This window comes from Onychostoma macrolepis, chromosome 24, assembly GCF_012432095.1.
Source record: "Onychostoma macrolepis isolate SWU-2019 chromosome 24, ASM1243209v1, whole genome shotgun sequence".
Taxonomy (NCBI): Eukaryota; Metazoa; Chordata; class Actinopteri; order Cypriniformes; family Cyprinidae; genus Onychostoma; species Onychostoma macrolepis.
In genome coordinates this window covers 10,569,150-10,589,970 of record NC_081178.1, presented here as the reverse complement: position 1 = coordinate 10,589,970, position 20,821 = coordinate 10,569,150, and the positions used below count along the sequence as shown (strand labels likewise).

Here is a 20,821-nt window from a genome sequence, read left to right as displayed (position 1 = left end):
AAACCGATTGTATGGACGAAAGAACAGAGACATTTCTTAAAATATCTTTTATGCTCCAGTGGAGAACACAGAGGAAAGAAAGTCATACAGGTTTGAAACCACATGGGGGTGAGTAAATAATGAAAGAAATCTGGGCAAACTAGGTCCATCAAACGTAAGTTAGTGTCATTACTGACTGATATGACAAAGTATTCTTTGAAAAACTGTATGACACACCACCCTGAATGAATATTGGTCACTCTTTAAATTTTCCTAAAATTTAACGGTAAAAATGATTTTATATAATCTCATGAGTGGGAATATCACCATGCACACTTTGCATGTGTGTGTGTGTGTGTGTGTGTGTGTGTTTAGAGGTGTCCCAGTGCAGCATGTGGTACAGAGCCATCCCATGAAGCCCCTCCCTTGGGTCTGTGTGCACATTGCCTGCCATTGTGTGCAGTAGACAGCAGATGGTAGGCTATCGCAGCAGTGACAGACCCAGTCATCTGGCAGGCACCCACAGTTCAGGCGGGAAACCCAGGCGTGGTGCTCCACTGCCAAAGGTGCCTATTAATATAGGTCAGTCTTTCCACTGGTTATGACTGGCTGACTGCTGAGAGTTTGGACACTGAGCTGGCCAGGCACATAGCTATACTGTAGAAGCTTGAGCTATAAATAAGCTCATTTAGATGGGTGATTTTTGAGTTTCAAGAGCAAAAGGGGCCATGCCACCAAACTCAAACAGAGGCCTATAGTGTGCTGCCCTTCATGTACAGTGTAAGTGAATGATTCAGCGGCACACACAGTTTTGTATGGAATCCTGTTTCTGTCACAAAATAAAAAGTAAAAAAGGTTATTGTGACTTTTTATTTTACAATTCTGACTTTGTTTCTCACAGTTCCCACGTAATATCTCATTATTTTGTGTTAACATGTTGAAATTTATTCTTTCTCAGAATTGCGAGTTTATGACACTTATTTCTTCCAATACAAAATGTATACCTTGCAATATCAAGTTTTATCTCGTAGTTCAATTTTCTGTTCTAAGTTTATACCTGACAATTCTGACTTTTTTCTTTAAATGCTGATGTTACATCTCATATTTTGACTCTTTTTTTTCAGAATTGCTCATTTTTTCCTCAAAAATTTCAAGTTCAGATTTTTTTATCAGAATTTTCTCACAGTTCTGTCTTTTGTCAGAATTGCAAGTCTATATCTCACACTTCAGAATTTTTTTTCTCTAAATTCTGAGTTTACATCTTGCAATTTTGACTGTTTTCTTGGAATTCTTGTTTTTATCTCTTCTGTGGACAAAAGGATCTGTCTATATTATAGCATGCATATTTCCTTCAAGAAGTGGTTTAGTACATGCAATTTCATATTAGTGCAAAAAATCCCATATTATGTTCACAAAATGCATTTTGCAAAAAAAGAATTGCAAGATATAAACAATACTGAGAATGCGGAATTACAAGATAAATCAACAACGCAATTGTGAGAAATAAAGTCAGAATTGTGTTATAAACTCACAATTCTGAGAATGTCAAAATTGTGAGATGTTAACTCAAAACTGTGAGATATAAACTTGGAATCATGAGAAATAAAGTCAGAATTTTGAGATAAAAAGTCACAATTACTTTTTTTTATTATTCTGGGGCAGAGACCCTGCACTGCTATGAAACAAGAGGCAACACAAAAACTGGTCTAAGACAGATTTTTCTTGTTTGAATGGGCTGTCCTGGTGAGGAGGCACCTGGTGAATGGGATGGTGGTTGTGGGCACTGTGTTCTATGGGTGGGGCAGATTTAAGTCTTTAAGTCCAGGCTAACAGCTGTCCTCAGGTGAGCTGCAGGCCACATATGCTTCAAGATGAACACTACTGACTGCCTGACTGACTGACTGTATGCATGCTTTTTTGTGTTGCAATTTTGAAGGTTCTGAAGTGCAGTAGCACATCAATATGACATCAACAGTCACTACATCAGTGGATTAGGGTTAATAAGGTTCTGTAAGAGCCCTGCATAAGGGTCCAGGAGAAAGCTGAAGTCATTGTGACCAGTAAGCCAAGCGTAGCAGATGGCCAAGGCATCTTGTTAAGCTAAAAAGTGAGAGAAGTCAGTTACTGGGGCTGAATCAAAGGAAACAGTATAGCAAAAAGTTAATCTTATAATATATGGCGTGCATGATGAGCACTTCATTTCAAACTAAAGTACAGGGATTGGATTTGGCAGCTGTTCTAGAAAAGCAGCCAGACTGGTCCATGGGAAGATAATTATTGTTGTTACATTAAATACATAGTGGTTGACAAGTTTGACATGTTTATTGATCAGACTTTTTCTGTGCCAATGAAAAGCAACAAGGGAAGAAAAAAAATTAGCCAATATATAACACACAGAATATACAAATTAACCAGTGCATAGAAATAGTTTATTAGAATTACGTCATTGAAGCTATTATATATAATATATATATATATATTTTTTTTTTTTTTTTTGTTGAACAAAGATTATTGGAGTGTGTTTTACAATAAATTTTGCTGTCTAAAATTTTGAAGAAATTATATATAATATTTAGAATTTAGATTTTTTTATCATAGTGTTTGGAACATATGACTGACTTAAAAAAATATTAAAATACATATTCTCAAAAATAGAAATCATATATTATCATGACCAGGACCGTGAGACGTCAAGTGCAATTATATTTATGCAATGAAAAATATCTGCCTGAACTGAAAGACTAAATCCTTAAATATCTAATGAACATTAATGCAATATTATTTAAATATTTAGTTCAAGACTTTGCTTGTGCCCCTTAGACTTTGTTTTAAATGGCATAACTACAATCTGACAGTATTAATGAAAATATTATTGAGCAATCAACTGACTATTTTGAGATGTGCATTTATTAAGAGAGTTTTTTTTTTTCTTCTAGTGTTACAATTGCCCCAACTACTGTTACAACTTGTAAGATTATGACTACTTAATTAAATATTAAATATTATGATTCCATCTAAATGCAAAATGAATATAGTGCTGTTGCCTTTGGCACATATATACATGCTCCTTATACCAAAAGATAACATGTAGTCTTTGAATTCTGAAGGAAAATACTTGCCGCCAGTCTCCCCTAATATAGTATCACGGGGTTGATAATTAGTTAAGAATACGCATAGCCAATCTAAAACAGCTACTGTACTACTTCTCCTGTGCCTTCTGTAAAGGAAGAGTCATTCATTCAGCCTCAAAAGCCCCATTGGTGGCCCTCTGGCAGTGGCTATTCCTTCGGTGCTTGGATAAGATCCTCTGGAGCAAGTTGGGAGAGCTGTGTGCCTGGGCCTCACGTCTGAGCGCCAGGAAAGCGCCCTCCTCCCTATCGTCCCCCCCAGGGGACTTGTAGCCTGCCTCTGCTGGGGAACACAAAGAGGAAACAACAAGCACAAAGGCCCTGTTTATTCCCGATGACCCAGATTCCAACGCTTTGACGAGGGGAGACAAGTGACAGGCTGTTCAGCACTGGTCCGGGACCATCACCAATCAAAGGACCACAGCGAGGTTTAATCTGCCACACCTTGACCGCTCAAAACAGGGTCTCCACAAGCCCCTCGAACCCAGAGAGTCACCACATAGGAATTCACACTGGCGAAAAGTGTGAAATTGCACTGGCAGCGTTGTTTCATTGGTTGAAAAATGGCATGAAAAGGCTTTCTATTGAATGAAGAACTGTATATAAACATGCTCACTACCGATTGGAATAATTAAGATTTATAAATGTTTTTGGGAAAAGTCTCTTATAAAGCTGCATTTATTTGATTAAAAATATAGTAAAAACAGTAACTTACAGTAAAACAGTAAAACATTATCAAAAGAACTGTTATCTGTTATAATGTATTTTATGTTTTAATATGTTTTAATACTTTTTAAGATTTAAATATATATACATATATATATATGTATATATATATATATATTATTCCTGTAAGGCAAAGCTGACTAAGCCATTACTCCAGTCTTCAGTGTCACATGATCCTTTAGAAATCATTATAATATGCTTATTTGAAACATTTCTTATAATGATCGATGTTGAAAACAGTTTTTGCTGCTAAATATCTTTCTTTATATATATATACAAACACACACATACACACACACACACACACACACACACACACACACACACATATATATATATATATATATAGGCATATGAATATATGCTTACAAATAAATGCTGTTCTTTTCAAATTTTCTATTCATTAAAGAATCCAGATTTTTTTTTATCATTTATAATATTTATTTTAATTGTAATATTTATCAGCACAACTGTTTGTAATATTGATAACAGAGGAACTATTATTAATAATTCAGCACCAATAATTGATAATAATTGTGCACCAATTCAGCAATAATTTTTATATGACATTGAGATATGGCTGCAGAAAATACAGCTTTGCCATCACAGGAATGCATTTCATTTTAAAATAAATTCAAATAGAAAACAGGTCTTTTAAATGGTAATAATATTTCATGATACTATTTTTAAACTGCATTTTCATCAAATAAATGTAGCCTTGGTGTTAATAAGACAACAAAACATTAAAAAAAAATCTTAATTATTCCAAATTTTTGACTGGCAGGTTATATAAAATTCATACGAGCCATCAGGGAGGGTTCATTGTGTAAGAATTGATCAGGCCTGGTGTTCTATCTGTGTGCATTGTTAGCTAATGAGCAATGAGCCACCTGTTTAGGGAGTGTGATGCTGGGAGGTGGAGCAGCTGCCCGTGTGTGTCGGTGGGGGTCAACGGGTGTAAAGATCTGTAATTTGCAGACTCATTATGTATGATGGAAAACTCACCCCATGCCGTCCCCCAGGATCACTATAGTTTGAACTAAGCTGTCGTAAGCCTCAGCCATGAACTCATCCTTCTAGAAATATAAACAAAAGCTAAATTACAAAGACAATCAGATTATTTTGTGCTGTCCTAGAATGCTCCACTTTGTATAACAAATGTGCTGCAGAAGGAATATAGTGTATGAAATGTTGATTTTGTGTCACTGCCTGGGCTTATATGTGACCCTGGACCACAAAACCAGTCATAAGTAGCACGGGTATATTTGTAGCAATAGCCAACAATACACTGTGTGGGTCAAAATGATTGATTTTTCCAAAAATCATTAGGATAATAATGGTAAAGATCATGTTCCATGAAGATATTTAGCAAATTTCCTACTGTAAATATATCAAAACTTAATTTTTGATAAGTAATATGCATTGCTAAGAACTTCATTTGGACAACTTTAAAGGCGATTTTCTCAATATTTAGATTTTTAGATTTTCCAGATTTTCAAATAGTTGTATCTCAGCAAATATTGTCCTATCCTAACAAACCGTAGACCAATAGAAAGCTTATTTATTCAGTTTTCAGATGATGTAAAAATAAAAAAATGACCCTAATGACTGGTTTTGTGGTCCAGGGTCACATATGTTTGTCATGATTCAACTCAAGCGCGCGCACCACCTCACGCTGTGTGTTACCACCATCTAGTGGAAAGATTATGAATTACATATGTGATAGCTCAGAAAATAAATGAATATTCAGTTGTAAAGATTAATTTGTAATTAAAACAAAAAAACAAAACAAAAAACCTTTTCAAACAGCAAATGCTGTTGCATTCAGCATGTTTGTGAGATACACTAGGCCTATATTTTCAGTACAGAGTACTAAATAGACAGATGCAACATATAACATCAACTGGTAGTTTTTGTACATTTGTATCTTCTTAATCTCACATAGTGTTTCAGTAAACACCCTGCATTCTCAGCACAGCACTGCTAATTGATTTTGGCATAAAGTGTGCCCTACATTTCTGTCCATTGGCGTGGGGTATTTGTGTTGTGATTGTTTGATTAATGATGCTTAACAACCCTGACAGCAGTCAACAGATGGGCACTTCCCCTCCCAAAGCCCCCCAGCTGATCTGAGATGGTGTCGGTGGTCAAACACCATCCATCAACTCAAGCACTGGTTATTAATTTGTTTAGAAAGAGCCACCAACTCTGCAGACGCATCAATATTTTGGACATATGGTGTCTTGTTTCTCACTCAGTGGATGGGTGAGAGTATATAAGGTCATTTAATTCACATTAAATTACTACATCAATACAGCAACACACTTGACTATAAGCTATCAAGAATGACAAATCCAAACATAAATCTCTAAGGGGGGAGGGGGTTATTTTAGCATGGTCAAATCATGCATGGTTATATGCAGTGTCACTGTAGTACATTTATTAGTATTTTTAACGTTTTTAGTACATTAAAAAAGTTTAACTAGATCAATTAATAAACATTAAGATGTATTACATAAATGTACCTCCAGATGGCAGCATTGTTCAATACTAACTGCCTGAAATTAATTCAATTTATTCTGCATGGAACAAATAATGTACAACTGGCTAGAAATTAACAAATGCAATAAATAAGAGATCAAAAGCATCATATGAATATATAATTTATTTAGCACTTTTTAAGTTAACATGAAATACATCTATTTTATACATAAAGGTAGCTAATGTTAGATTGTATAGTATGGCATGTTATTTAAGATTATTTCCTTTTTTTAATTTTAAATATTGTATTCAAGCAAAATTATTATTATTGTATAACAGCTCATATATTATGTAAAGTGTGTTTTTAATTTCTGGTTTTCTTTTTTTTAGTAAAACGTGACCTATAATCTATGTTCTTCAAAAAATGTAACCAAGAACAAACAACATATCAGATGATTTGAATTTATTGTGAAATCACTAATATGAATAACAGATATTTAATAAAACATTCGTGTAGAAAACAGAGTCTCAATTATTTTCAGTCCAGCACTGCATCCATGTTGTTTATAAACGCTGTAAGTCTGAACACCAGGAGTGCAACCACATATTGTATAGAATCAAACCAGCACCAAAGCACTGAAAGTTATGGCTGTATATGACACATGACAGGTCAACATCATGTATACAATATATATATAGGATTTTCACACTGCTGTAGATTTTATCGCTTTCCTTGCTTCATTTGAGGCTTCCGTCCTTTGCCTTTGGGACCCTTTCCCTTTCCAGCAGCATTTCCTTTTCCTTTACCAGACATCTTTCCCCGCCGTCCCTTCTTTCCAAAGTCTTTCTTATTCTTTTGCCTCGATTCCATATCCTCTTCCCTCATTTGCTTATTCACAGCTTTGGTGATGTTAAGTCGTGGCTTCTTACTGTCCATCACTTTCAGTAAATCCAGCTGTTTTTGTTTCTCACTACTAAAGTCACCAATAAGAGGCTGGAACTTTCTCTTTTTCCCAGTATTTTTAGGCGTTTTCTCCTTGGGCAGGTTATCCTGGAATTTACCAACAGAGGCCGTGGATCTCTTGGCGATATTGACAGCTTGTGCCAGCTCTGCTTTGGACTGCTGAGGGGTGGGTGCGAGTCCCATGCCTGGCACCTTGATCTTCTGAGCTCTGGCGATGTTCTTGAGTCTGTTGTACTCATTCCTGGCCACTCGCTCCTTCTTGGCTTTATTCCTTTTAGCAAACTGGTCCTCGTTGGGATTTGCATTCTCTGGGACCTCTATCAACCATTCCTTGGTGTCATCTTTGGCACGTTTGTATCCCCATCGCCTCCTCCATTCCTTATGGACTTCATCCCAGACCAAGTTGGTCTTCTTTTTCTTCTGAATGCCTTTCAGCTTGGCAAACTGTTCCCATTTTGTAGGAGGCTTTGGTTTTGGAGCAGGCTTTTCCCTGGGTAAAAGAGTGGTGGGATCTGGTAGCTTGGCGACGATGACTTCTTCAACTCTTTCTGTTGGAAGTTTCCATATCTCGTTGATGAGGAGTTGAGTGTTGTCTCTCGCCAGTGAGCGGAGAAAGTCTTCCCGTTTGCTGTCTTTAAATTCCCGAGTATCTATTCGGTTCTTATCAAACGCAAGCAAGTTACCCGGGTCAAATTCAAGGTCTAACTCTTTGCTTACTGTAATACCTTTTAGCTTTTCAGCCTCGTCTCTTTCGGCTTTAGCAAGCACGTCTTCTATGCTGCACGAAGCCATTTTGGTTCTAATGTCACAACGTGGTTTCCCCACATGTGCTGCTGAAAGCGGAAGTACTTTATTTCAAAATAAAAGACCTGCAGACTTACTTAGAAAAGGACAAAAAGACTAAAATATTTAAGCAAATAAAAATGTAATATGTTTTTAAGCGTAACGTTTCAGAAAAACAATAATATCTAATATAATAGTGTCTATGTATTATTACGACAAGATAAAGTAGTCTACTAAAACTTCGGAGGTAGGAAGGAGTACCTACATTGTTGCGGGACGTCCCATCGGCTCTGTGGCGCAATGGATAGCGCATTGGACTTCTAGATTGATGAGTGAGGTCATTCAAAGGTTGTGGGTTCGAGTCCCACCAGAGTCGATGCTTTTGTTTTCAGAAACGATAAAAATGGCCAAATGCCAGAAGTTACCTTGAATGTTCGGAGATACGATTCAACCAAACACGGTTCAGTGATTCATTCCGAGAATGTGTTAATCTTATAGATGAACTGAACATATGTGTTTTAAAGCTATGGAGCGTTACGTTCGATGATCAAATATTAAATATATATTAATATTATCACTTCTATGTGAATATGTTAGGATTATTTAACGTTTTTTTTTTGAAGAACAACATACGCAGAGGTAGTAGATCGACAAAAATGGTTAGATTTATACAGATTAACAACAAACATATATCGTAAAAATGTCTTTTTTAAATGGAGAGGAATTTCAAATTGTTTCATGCTGTTTAGTGTTATTATTTATTATTATTTCATGTTATTTAGTTCATATTTAGTTTTACTGTTTTTACTGTGTTTTGTTTTACTGTCGTGTATTAAACTGATTGTGTTTTGTATTTGTGTGTTATAACCATTAGTCAGGTGCTTTAGTGCCACTTTGTGTCAAAAAAATCAAATAAAAATATGTTCCATTGTTTTTGGCTACTGCATGCAAAAATATAAATCTTGGTAACCGTTAAATAACAAATTCAATTAGAAATGCAGTATTATTTTTTCCAGTTATACAAATAAAGTGATTTCTAACTGTAATAACTAAAAACCAAAGTCTCAAACCTTCTTAAAGTAGTATGTGGTCTAAAAACAAACTGAATCAGGTTTGTCTAAACAACTCGGATCATTGAACTGGTTCAGATTGGACGGCTGCTGATGTCGTCATATCCGCTGCTCGAGTTTCCCCGGGAAGACACTTTGGCGCGGAATCTGTTGTTTTGGCTCGGCGCTTCTGAAGTCGATTCAAATTTTACCTCATAGCAGGCGCTAATTTATATTAATGGCTCCTGTCTCAAATCCTGATAAAGACATGGACGGTGGAGATTGTGGTGAGCGTATTTACAGTGCTCAGTGTTTCTTAGCTTACAGAATATTAATACAGCTACTTCCGACAGGCAGCTTATTGGATGCCTGTACTGACGGCGCTAATGTAAAATGAAATATAATGATTATGATGACCTAAGGAATCTTTAAACATTTGCATTAACGTATTTTTAGTAAATATGTTTAATAAAAATGCGCACCTTGGGCCTTCTTAGTTATTGTTATAATAATAATAACAACAACCGTAGAATCAATCAGTGGTTAATTGTTTTGGTGTCATATTTGAAATCTGCGCAAATAGTTTTATTTTTAGAAATATATTTGTATATATGCCAGTAAATGCATTATCGTTATTTTAATTATAATAATATTATTTTTACAGTATGCCTCTTAGAGATTTAAAGCAATAATTAGTGTTTATAATAATATATATTTTTGTTTATTTTTAATAATAATAATAATAAAATTGTACAGCGTATGTGATGTAACTCCCTAATAGCTTTTGCTTGAAAATTATAACAATGATTTGTTTCTAATCTTCCATCCATTTTAATTTCATGTGTCACTCTTGACTTGTCATTTTACAGTTTTCTATATAGTGTGTTTAAACTTAATGCAGTTTGATTTTACTGAAGCACATTTCTTTGTCCTATAGACACATCCGACACATGTGGCATTGCCACTTCACGTTCCAGGCGGGAGAAAAAAGAGAAAGTGGGGCGCAAGTCGGCTTTAGAGCAACTTAAACGAGCCAAGAAGGGAGAGAAGGTTAAATACGAGGTGAGTTGCATGCCGGGTTTTGGTGTTTTCTTGATGTACACGTCTTCTGTGTTGTTCCAGTGTTTTGACATTGTGTTGTGATCAGGTGGAGGAGTTCACCAGCGTCTATGAGGAGGTGGATGAAGAGCAGTACTCGAAAATGGTGCGGGAGAGACAGGATGATGATTGGATCATTGATGATGGTCAGTCAAATTTTCATACTTCTGCTGATCTCAGTTCTTAAATCGACACCAGCTGAATGCCTGTTGTCTTTGACAGACGGGACAGGGTATGTGGAGGATGGAAGAGAAATCTTTGATGAAGATTTGGATGATGACGCATTGGAGAAGAAGGGTTCTAAAAGTAAGTTATTTTTTATTTTCTGTCAGTTTGCAATATTAAGCATTGTCTTTACTAGTTGTTTTTGCTCTCCATTTAACTGTAAACAGGTAAACAAGGTGGAAAGGGAGGGGATCTGAAAAAGAATGTGAAAAAAGTGTCTGTCAGTAAACCAAACAGCATTAAAAGCATGTTCATGAACAGCAATGTGAAGAAACCTTCTGAGGTGAGTCACTTTGCCACTTTGTTCCATGGTTTAGTATTTTTGCATAAAAAGGGCCTTTATCTAAATGTTTAATTCAAAGATTAATTAAACGAACCTGCACTTAAATATGAAGGAATGTTCTGTCATTATTTGGCAATGACAATGAAGGTCAGAGAGGTATAATAGAATTGCCTTTACCATGTTTGCATTATAGAAACATGTGGATTTGTCTCAAGATGATCTGCTGGGAGATATTCTGCAGGACCTGCACTCTAAGGTGAATGTTTATAACCTTTTGTATCAAATCAATAGCTCTCTTGTAGGTGCTTTCTATCTACAGTGTTTGTACTACAGTATATCAGTTATTGCAGGTATATGACCTCATGATCATTTGAATGTTTCCCAGAAACCAGTTTTGCTCACTCCACCACCAGTCATTACTTTGAAGAAGAAGAAAACACTGGGATCGCCTATGAATCCATTTTCAGTCAAACCACAGGTGCCAAAGGTAGTCATTGTAAATTGCAAAATTATTTCACAATGTTACTATTTTTACTGTATTTTTGATCAAATAAATCCAACCATAGTGAGAATCAGAGGCTTTTTTTTATCATTTGATTAGTAGTGTACATAAGAAGATACATTAATTTAGACATGGTATTTACATGGTGTTTGATTAGCATATAAAATAACTCTCTATTATTTTTCTATTAAAACCCTTTGTTTTTCTCTCAGGAGTCACCTGGAGTCCAAATGTCGAAGCCCAGACCTGTGCTGTCGCGGGTTCCGCCAGCTGACCCTTCACCCAGGTCTTCTGCTAACATTCAACCTAGTAAACCAGCTGCTACACAGATAAAGAAGCCCCAGGCAGAGGAGCCTGAAGGTATATCTGCCCTCCTTCCTTCCTGCAGCCTTTGGGTGCAATTTCTTAAAAAATGTAATTTTACTCATTTGTATTTAGAAGAGGCGATTGAGTTTGATGAGATGGATTTTGATGAGCCCATGGAGACAGAGAACATTGAGGAGGAGCCAGTGAAAGTGAAGGCGGAGCTTGAGACCACATCCACTGTTAAAGTGGAGCCCAAGACTGAGCCACAGGATGAAATGTTAATGTATGTCTACAACATACAGGCTTTGAATAAAGAATTGTCTATATATGCTTTTATGTGATAGTCCTCCTACAGTGAAGGCCGTTTTCTGCCATAACCATCTAGTTTGCGCTCCTCAGATCCGGACTGGGTGGTGGCATGTGCTGGGAGAAGAATGAGGAGGGGGAATCCTTCGAGGCTCCTGTGGAAGTGCAGGTGGACTCCAGCCAACTCCCGCTGGTGGAGGGACCTGACGGAGATATGGTCTTCCGCTTCTACTGGTTGGATGCTTTCGAAGACCAGTACAACCAACCTGGTGAGCATCTCCTCGTCCATGATTTTGCATAATACATGTGCATATAAATCCATTCTAATAGTTTTAGCTAGAGATGGGCAGATGAAGCCTTGTGAAGCTTTTAAGGCTTTTTCCCTGATTGTACCAAAAAACGCTTCAAAGCCTCAAAGACCAGTGACATCTAGTGGGCAGCTGCAATTATAGCAGCCACTTTCAAATGATTCACATCTTGTTGATTCCAATTTCAACACAAAAGCAATACTCAACGATAGCAGCTGTGTCTTCATTCTGAGAATAATTTTCCACACATGAAAGTGTTACTATGTTACTATGAAGCAGGGAGGGAACACCAAGCATTTCAAAGATTCAAATCAGTCACATCGCTTTAGGTGTTTCACTGTGACGTATGAAGCCTCAAAGGTCATCGGTCACATGATCACAGAGATTTGATACAAGCCTCGACACAGTTTTTCGAACCAGTCTGCTTCAATAGAGTAAAATAGGCTTCGGAGCCTCAGTGTCAAATGTCCCATTTCTAGTTTTAGCTCTTTTCTGTGACCCATAATTGATGGTTATATAATCACATCAAATGCTTTGACTTCAAATGCCCAATTTCAAAGTTTTCCTTCTTATTCCTACATAATTGCAATTTGATAACCTTGAAAGTAGTGTTGTACAGTTTATTTGTGATTTCCTCTGCAGGTGTGGTGTACCTGTTTGGAAAAGTCTGGATTGAGTCAGCTAAAGCACATGTCAGCTGTTGTGTTGCTGTAAAAAACATTGAGAGGACGATGTATCTCCTTCCCAGAGAACATGTAAGACCACCTTTTAGTTGACGTGCATATACAAAACATGCACCTTTAATTCACCTTTTTTTTTTATTGTGTTGCTGTGATTTTAGAAAGTGAATCTGGCAACTGGCAAGCAGACAGACAGTCCAGTAGGAATGATGGATGTGTATCAGGAGTTCAACAGTCTGTCTGAGAAGTTCAAAATCATGAAGTTTAAATCCAAAGTAATTGCTAATACCCATCATTTCTGTTTTCTGTGCCTTTGGTGCTACAAATATGAAGTTATAAACTGTGCTTCCCCTGTTCCAACAGCCAGTGACAAAGAACTACGCCTTTGAAATCCCAGATATACCCTCGCAGTGCGATTATCTTGAAGTCAAATACTCTGTGAGTAGACATCTCTCACTTATACACTCAAAACAGTCATGTCTATTTTAGAGAAACTTCCTGGAATCTTGGAGTCTGAGACATTTTTTGTGATGTGTATATTGTGTTTCTGTAGGCTGAACTTCCTCCTTTGCCATCTGAGCTGAAGGGCTCTACATTTTCCCATGTGTTTGGAACCAACATATCTAGTTTAGAACATTTCCTCCTTAACAGGAAGATGCGGGGGCCTTGCTGGCTTGATGTGAAGACCCCTCGTGAGTCTTTCTTTAAAAATATACAAGCATACCATTGCTCTGTATTTCCTGTACAACTGCGCGCTAGGTAAAATTGATAATTGTCCAGATACTTTAATCATTAACTGTGTCCACTCTCACTGTGCCCTCTAGAGTTGAGCAGTCAGCCTATTAGCTGGTCTAAGGTGGAGGCTGTTGCTCAGAAGATTGACCTGATCTCAGTTGTTAAAGACCTGCCGCCTCCTCCTCTGGTTGTCATGTCTATAAGCCTCAAGACTGTGCAGAACCCAAAGACCCACCAGAATGAGGTAAAATCTGGGTCTGATACCTTTGACCTGTCTGCAGGTCTCTGATTATTGAATCATTCCCCATTAAGTCGTAGCTCAGCTGCAGTATGGCTTTAAAGGAGTTCATTATCACTTCCTTTGCTTGTGTCTTGCCTTGAGCAGATTGTTTCCCTCGCTGCCCTCATGCATCATAAATTTCCTCTGGACAAAGCTCCACCGCGGCCCCCTTTCCAGACCCATTTCTGTGGTGAGTTCCATCACTCTGCATTTTAATATGCATGTGAGAGCAATACCCTCAACAAAGTCCAAAACTGTCTTGTTTTAACCCTTATAACACATTCAGGTCATTTGAGTCAGAAGAGATTCTTTCATTTATTTCATATATCTATGAGTTATATATTATGAGTTTTACCCTCTCAGACACTTTTAGGACTGAATTTTCTTGATGAATATGAGTATGTGTGCGCAAACATACCATAAACAGACAGCAAATGTGCGTGACATGACAAACAAACTTCATCAAATAAACAACAGTTGAAAGGGATGATAAAAGACCAAATAGTCTAAATTTGAAAATTAATGGGGATTTGAAAAAGTGGACATTTCACTGCTGCTACCTATTGATATTGAACCATTGCAGCATGAGAAATTGATGATTTTTTTCATAAAAGGGAAAGTCTATGCAAGTAAAATTAATGCACCTTGTTTGAAAACATTCTAGAGTAATATTTGTTTTGATGTTTTATTAGAAAAATAATATCTAGACTCTCACATATTCTTATATATTTCATATAACTATATTTAAATGAGGTTTCTCAAATATTGATAGTTATTTCTTGCAATACACTGTTTTGCTATACTTCATGTATGATTTGAAATTTTTAAAGAATTTCTCTTTTTTTAATTAATAATATGGTAACAAACTTTGAAATGTTTGCATATTCAAACATTAAAGAGAAGTTATTCATCAGATAAAAATCTTTGTTATGATTTAAATAAAATCCAAGGTCAAAATTGACTGACCTGGAATGTAAAAATATTTAGTTTTTTATGCATTTATAAGGAAAACGGAGTCATTTTAGTAATATCACAGCTTGTTATTGGCTTGTATAACTAATTATTTTCTGTTGCAGTGGTGAGCAAGCCCAACGACTGTATCTTTCCATATGACTTCAAAGATGCGGTTAGAAAAAAGGTACTTTGTTCTTATCTATCAGATGAAGCTTGCTTTGTTTTGGGATTATGAATGAAATAATGTTTAATAACCCCTGCTGTTTTTGTTTGTTGATTTTACTCAGAATGGTATAGTGGAGATTGCTGGTACAGAGCGTGCACTTCTGGGCTTTTTCTTGGCCAAGATGCACAAGATCGATCCAGATGTCTTAGTGGTGAGTTCAAATGCATGCATTCACTTGGGGTTCACCTGTTGTGTTGCTGGTGCATTTCAATGATTTTTTTCTAATTTGACCACATCTTCCTTTTGATGCTTTAGGGCCATGACATCTTTGGATTTGACCTTGAAGTGCTGCTGCAGAGAATCAGTGTGTGCAAAGTGCCTCACTGGTCAAAGATTGGCCGTCTAAGAAGAGCCAACATGCCCAAACTGGGGGTGCGAAAACTTCTATGAGGACTGGAAGTCATATAAGATTATGATTTTTTTATCATGTTTTAATCCATTTTTGCATCTTTTTAAATTTTTATCTCAGGGTCGCAGTGGCTTTGCTGAGAAGAGTGCCACTTGTGGACGCCTGGTTTGTGATGTTGAGATCTCTGCCAAAGAACTGATCCGCTGTAAGAGTTATCACCTGACTGAGCTGGCTGCCCAGATCCTAAAGACAGAGAGGGTGGTGGTGCCACCAGAGAACATCAGGAACTTCTACAGGTTAGTTGTCACTTGTGTGGTTGCACTTGAGCCCTTGCCTCAGATCCTCATCCAGAATGTTTTTATTAAAATTTTCTATCGGTTTCTTTCTCTCCTTTTTCAGTAGTGATTCCCCGCACTTACTCTACCTTTTGGAGCTTACCTGGATGGATGCCAAGCTAATTCTGCAAATCATGTGTGAGCTGAATGTGTTGCCGCTAGCATTGCAGATCACTAACATTGCTGGTAACGTCATGGTAAGATACCTCGACAAACTACACCTATGCAAACCACATCCTAGCTTGGCCCTTGTATTACAGTTAGTATAAAACGCATAAATGAGAAAACACATAATTCGTTTGTTAATGATGCATGCATGTAATGCTCTCTCACAGTCTCGTACTCTGATGGGAGGGCGCTCTGAGAGGAATGAGTACCTACTGCTCCATGCTTTCCATGAGAAGAACTTCATTGTTCCAGACAAACAATTCTTCAAGAAGCCACAGCAAGATCTGGTATCAGATTACTCCCTCCATTATTGCAGCTATCACATCATTTAAACTTAATTGATTCTACTCCTGAACTTTTTCTTATTTTAATTTTGGTCTCAGGGTGAGGATGAGGATATTGACTCGGGGAAGGGCAAGTCCAACAAAACAAGGAAGAAGGCAGCATATGCTGGAGGTCTGGTGCTAGACCCAAAAGTTGGTGAGTCACAATGTGCTTGTGCATATCACTGGTTGCATTTTATGTTTGTGCCTCCCAAATGATCTATTTTATCTTTTTCCATCAGGTTTCTATGATAAGTTCATTCTCCTGTTGGACTTCAACAGTTTGTACCCCTCCATCATCCAGGAGTTCAACATCTGCTTTACTACTGTTGAGAGAGGAGCAACCAATGCACGCAAGAAAAATGAGGTGCATTGGGGTGGTCGGCTTTGCCTGCATGGGTATGATTATGTATTTTTAGCATGCCCTAAACTACTTCCATGATTACAGGAGGTTGACGATGAGATTCCCGAGTTGCCAGATCAGAGTCTGGAGATGGGCATTCTTCCCAAAGAAATTCGAAAACTGGTGGAGCGTCGACGACAGGTCAAACAGCTAATGAAACAAGCGGACCTCAACCCCGATGTGTACTTGCAAGTAAGTCCAATCCCAGGCAAGACTTCAGTGCCTATCTGTACTGTATAACAGGCTGTCAGTTTGGGAATTTTTTTTCTAACTCTGCCAATATCATATTTTTGTTTTAAAACACTGCATGCAAGCCTTGATGAATCTTCTCTCATAGTATGATATCAGGCAGAAGGCCCTGAAGCTGACAGCTAACAGCATGTACGGATGCCTTGGCTTTTCCTTCAGTCGCTTCTACGCCAAGCCTTTGGCTGCATTGGTCACTCATAAAGGAAGAGAGGTATGTAACCATACACAATCCTGTAATTAATGGGTATACAACATTCTGTTTAGAACTGTTCGATTTAAATGGAACGTAGCAAAGACCTTGAGTCCCGCCCCCTTTTTTAATATCTTGTATCATTTATTTTAAAAAACATTGTTTTTAGTTTTTTCTGGGTCTATTGCTGTAAATTGCAAATGCATGCATTTTTTAAAAGCAGTTTTTGTCAACATTTAGATTATATAAGCAACTAAATCAGCAAAACTTCCATTTCTTCCTCCCCCTTCCATTTTTTTTTTAATATTTAATAAACCCATAAAAGAAAATCTGGCTCCCCGCCCAAATTCCCAACCCACCTCGGACTACCAAATCATTTCACAAAACATGAAAAATTAATGTTTATATATATATATATATATATATATATATATATATATATATATATATATATATATATATATATATATACACACACACACACACAGTGGGGCAAAAAGTATTTAGTCAGCCACCAATTGTGGCATTCTTAAATAAATAAATATAAATAAAAATCCTACAGGGAAAAAAAACCACCTGCATCACTTGAAACATTGAAAAATAGCATAGAGAGAATAACTGTTATTCATGTTGTCTGTTAAGGCATAGGACACACACAGGTCTTTCCTCCTCACCAACGACATAAAAAACCCTGTCTACACCGGACGCGAGCATTGCGATGCGCTGCGACAAAATTCAGTAGAATCCATTATAATTAGTGACGCTGTCTGCACTGGATGTGGCGCGATGAGACACTGCAAATCCCTGACATTAAACTGTGTCAGTACGTTTTATATAGAACGAGGCATCAAAGTTCAAATGATTTGCAGCGGTCGCTTTGTCCAGTGTAGACACGGTGAGTGAAGCCGAGAGCAAGATATGCGTCGTTATATTCTCTACATTTAGCTTTTGAATCACCAGCACCTGCCTGGGTCTGTGCAACTTCATCTATGGCTTTTCTCTTCCCTTTCACAAACCAATCCATCTCCCATTCGAAGTTATGTTAGTTGGCTGTTTATGGTTTTATTTATTTTCTTTTTCTGCGGATGGCCTGCGCCCCCCCTGCAGCGCCCCACACTTTGAGAAGCACTGCTATAGTATATATCAGTATTTTCAATTAGCTTTTTAATTTTATATTGTGATTTAATTTTTAGTGTATTTTTTAGGAAACGGCAGGTTTTTTTAGCTAATTTTAGTGTTGCCGTTTGTGATTTTTATTGTGCTTTTATCTTTATTTTTATATTTCTATTTTTCTTTTTTTTCTTTTAGTAATTTAGTACTTCAACTCTTCACCTAAACTCAATTTTATTTCAGTTAGTTGCCTAAGCAACATTTCTAATTTGTCTAAATATAATATTTTATTTTAGACTTATTTGAATTAAAAATGATTTGTAATAGTTTGTTTTAGTCAACAATAACAACACTGCTGTGGTATGACTTGTTGTTTTTTTTCCCCCACAAGTGTTCTCCTTGTTTTTCAATATGAGGTCATAAAACCAGATGTAAAATAATTATGCAGTGTTTAGTTAGTTTAAATTTTAAAAATAGTTTGAAATTGATTTATATGATGTAGGCTACACCTTGTTATATTACATATCATTAACCACAGGTGCCATCTACAGTTATTGCCTCTAGAGGGCAGTCTAATGCCATCCATAACCATGTGTCCATGTGAGCTGCTCCTCAGGCCTTTGGCTCTGATTTCACTCGCCTCCTCATGAGCCTCTGTTCTCTTTTGTGCTTTAACCAATTTGACTTGATCTCTTGTTCCTTTTATGCCACCTCCTTGGCATGATTGCCGGCTACCTGCTCTTGACTTTAATGAGACCAGACTTTGAAAGCCCACCGGGGTGTAACTATACAAAGGCGACACATTCACACTCCTACCCCTCTCCCTTCTTCCACAGTGCCGCTGGGCGTTGTGGGGCATTGTTTGAAATGTGGGGGGGAACCAATAATTACAATCTCTTTGCATTAGCCCCAGCATTCAACACAGGTTTTCAGTGCCTCATTTGTTACAAGTAGAGCTACCAAAAACCCAATAAATTCAGCGAGGGTGGGGGAGGAATGCTTGCAATGTTGATTTTTGCATTTGAAAATTCAGTTTTGCAGTATTTAAACCGCTTCACTGGAGTCTGACGATATTAATAATGTGAATCTTCATTTCTACGAGCCCAGCTTGACTCAACAACCTTAATTACTTTGATTAGTCTTATTGTGATATATATTCTCCACTGTCAACCAGCATGATGCTGAACTGTACGCTAAGACGTTTTGGTAGAGATCAATGGGAAATGGAAGGGGGACGATAGCAAAAAATACTCACACGTACTTGCGTTACGTTGACCCTGACATTAGTGGCGTGATTTGAATGCTCCTGTATTCAGTTGCCATTTGTATTTTGATTGAGGGTCTTCTTTATCTGTTGAGAACAGTGTTAGCGATAGGCTTTGGTGTTGCGGATGTAATTTTTTCCATGGCGATAAAGATGCTTGATTTGGCCCCTGTTCAGATGCCCTCCTGAGCTTCTCGTCTTTCCTGATTGGCCTACGGTAAGGGGATCTGGACAAGCCCCCGGTGATTCTCAGCTTGTTGAAATATGCAGGTTCTCAGAGCCGTGATGGAGATGACGGCTGTTTGGCACCAGTGTCTGACGGATTCACTGCACGATGTGCCATTTCAAACTTAAGAGGGCAAGAAGTCAAAGAGGCAATTTTCTTTTCGTGTCTTCCGTTGGTGCCAGACACGCAGAACGTGGATCGTAACCGTTGTCTAATTTGACAATTGGGTTTTACGATCGTCAAACACTAAATCCTGTCAGTCAGATGGTGCATCGGTCTCGTCTTCTGATGGATGGTCTGCTGTCTGCACCATCATTGTTTTGGGATAAGAATTACAGGCGCTCTGCTTTTAATAGAGTTAACTAATACTTTCTGAGAAGCTAGCTTAGTGCTAACCTGCCACAGGGGTGTAAATTCAGCCAGCAGGTGTTGTAAAGTGGGTTGAAGTCTAGAGGTGCCGCAAAGGAGAAAGTTATGAGCTTTATTTGCTGCTTGCTTTGAGTGAAGGAATAAGGTCTATTTCTTAAAGCAGGGGTATCGTCCCTTTTAAATTTGATGATCTCCCTGCGAGGGACTCTCATCCTAAAATGTTTTTTATTTATTTTCATTTTTTTTGCTCCAAATATTCATATTTAAATAAGTTCTAAATTGTTTTTTTTTTTTTTTTTAGGGGAATAATGTTTTGCTCCAACTGTTTTACAGTATTTGATCAAATAAATGCAGCCTTGGCGAGCAAGTCTTTTTAAAAAAAAAAAAAAAAAATTTATATGTATATATATGTTGAGAGAACCTAAAATTTTAAGGCAACCAGCTTCAGCAGATTTTTGAGTTTTCTCAACTTATTTTTTAGGAAATGTTTGGTTTCTCTCAACTTTTTGTTGTATAAACTTAACACGAAGTTGAGAACACGAAGTTGAGAACTCAAAAATCTGCTGAAGCTGGTTGCCTTAAACATTTAAGTTCTCAACTTTTGATTTTTTACAGTACTGTAAAAGAATAAATAAAAAGTTGAGCAAACTTAAAAAGTTTAAGGTAACCAGCTTCAGCAGATTTTTGCGTTTTCTCAACTTCTTGTTTTAAGTTTATACAACAAAAAGTTGAGAACTCAAAAATCTGCTGAAGCTGGTTGCCTTAAAATTGTAAGTTTGCTCAACCTTTTTTTTTTTTTTTTTTTTTTTACATTTAAAATTT

At 37.2% G+C, this 20,821-nt stretch overlaps 2 protein-coding genes and 1 non-coding gene across 4 annotated transcripts in view; 2 read left to right on the top strand and 1 right to left on the bottom strand.

Annotated features, from left to right (window-relative positions):
* Positions 1-6,762: 6,762 nt before the first annotated feature.
* On the bottom strand, positions 6,763-8,117 carry rrs1 (ribosome biogenesis regulator 1 homolog). The gene has a single exon (XM_058765432.1). It carries the CDS (start codon positions 8,068-8,070, stop codon positions 7,036-7,038), a length of 1,035 nt encoding a protein of 344 aa, XP_058621415.1. The 5' UTR covers positions 8,071-8,117; the 3' UTR covers positions 6,763-7,035.
* A 230-nt stretch (positions 8,118-8,347) lies between these two features.
* On the top strand, positions 8,348-8,437 carry trnar-ucu (transfer RNA arginine (anticodon UCU)). The gene is given in 2 exon segments: positions 8,348-8,384; positions 8,402-8,437. It is a non-coding gene; the product is annotated as a tRNA-Arg (tRNA).
* Positions 8,438-9,216: 779 nt separating this feature from the next.
* pola1 (polymerase (DNA directed), alpha 1) overlaps positions 9,217-20,821 on the top strand; it is a 55,480-nt gene continuing 43,875 nt past the window's right edge. The window contains exons 1-26 of one of the 2 annotated variants that reach the window (XM_058765793.1): positions 9,217-9,397; positions 10,048-10,172; positions 10,258-10,354; positions 10,431-10,514; positions 10,601-10,716; positions 10,910-10,972; positions 11,102-11,203; positions 11,431-11,578; positions 11,657-11,807; positions 11,924-12,099; positions 12,781-12,893; positions 12,980-13,093; positions 13,182-13,256; positions 13,372-13,510; positions 13,643-13,797; positions 13,939-14,023; positions 14,910-14,971; positions 15,075-15,164; positions 15,269-15,385; positions 15,483-15,658; positions 15,765-15,894; positions 16,033-16,152; positions 16,249-16,345; positions 16,431-16,555; positions 16,637-16,783; positions 16,929-17,051. In XM_058765793.1, coding sequence (XP_058621776.1) covers positions 9,349-9,397; positions 10,048-10,172; positions 10,258-10,354; positions 10,431-10,514; positions 10,601-10,716; positions 10,910-10,972; positions 11,102-11,203; positions 11,431-11,578; positions 11,657-11,807; positions 11,924-12,099; positions 12,781-12,893; positions 12,980-13,093; positions 13,182-13,256; positions 13,372-13,510; positions 13,643-13,797; positions 13,939-14,023; positions 14,910-14,971; positions 15,075-15,164; positions 15,269-15,385; positions 15,483-15,658; positions 15,765-15,894; positions 16,033-16,152; positions 16,249-16,345; positions 16,431-16,555; positions 16,637-16,783; positions 16,929-17,051 — 2,979 coding nt within the window. In that variant the 5' untranslated portion in view covers positions 9,217-9,348. Of the gene's footprint in view, positions 9,398-10,047; positions 10,173-10,257; positions 10,355-10,430; positions 10,515-10,600; positions 10,717-10,909; positions 10,973-11,101; positions 11,204-11,430; positions 11,579-11,656; positions 11,808-11,923; positions 12,100-12,780; positions 12,894-12,979; positions 13,094-13,181; positions 13,257-13,371; positions 13,511-13,642; positions 13,798-13,938; positions 14,024-14,909; positions 14,972-15,074; positions 15,165-15,268; positions 15,386-15,482; positions 15,659-15,761; positions 15,895-16,032; positions 16,153-16,248; positions 16,346-16,430; positions 16,556-16,636; positions 16,784-16,928; positions 17,052-20,821 lie in introns of both variants that reach the window. The other variant, XM_058765792.1, reaches the window with a different exon arrangement.

Coding starts and splice junctions, on each gene's coding strand:
- rrs1 (XM_058765432.1), bottom strand. CDS start 8,070: ATGGCTTCGTGCAGCATAGAAGACGTGCTTGCTAAAGCCGAAAGAGAC.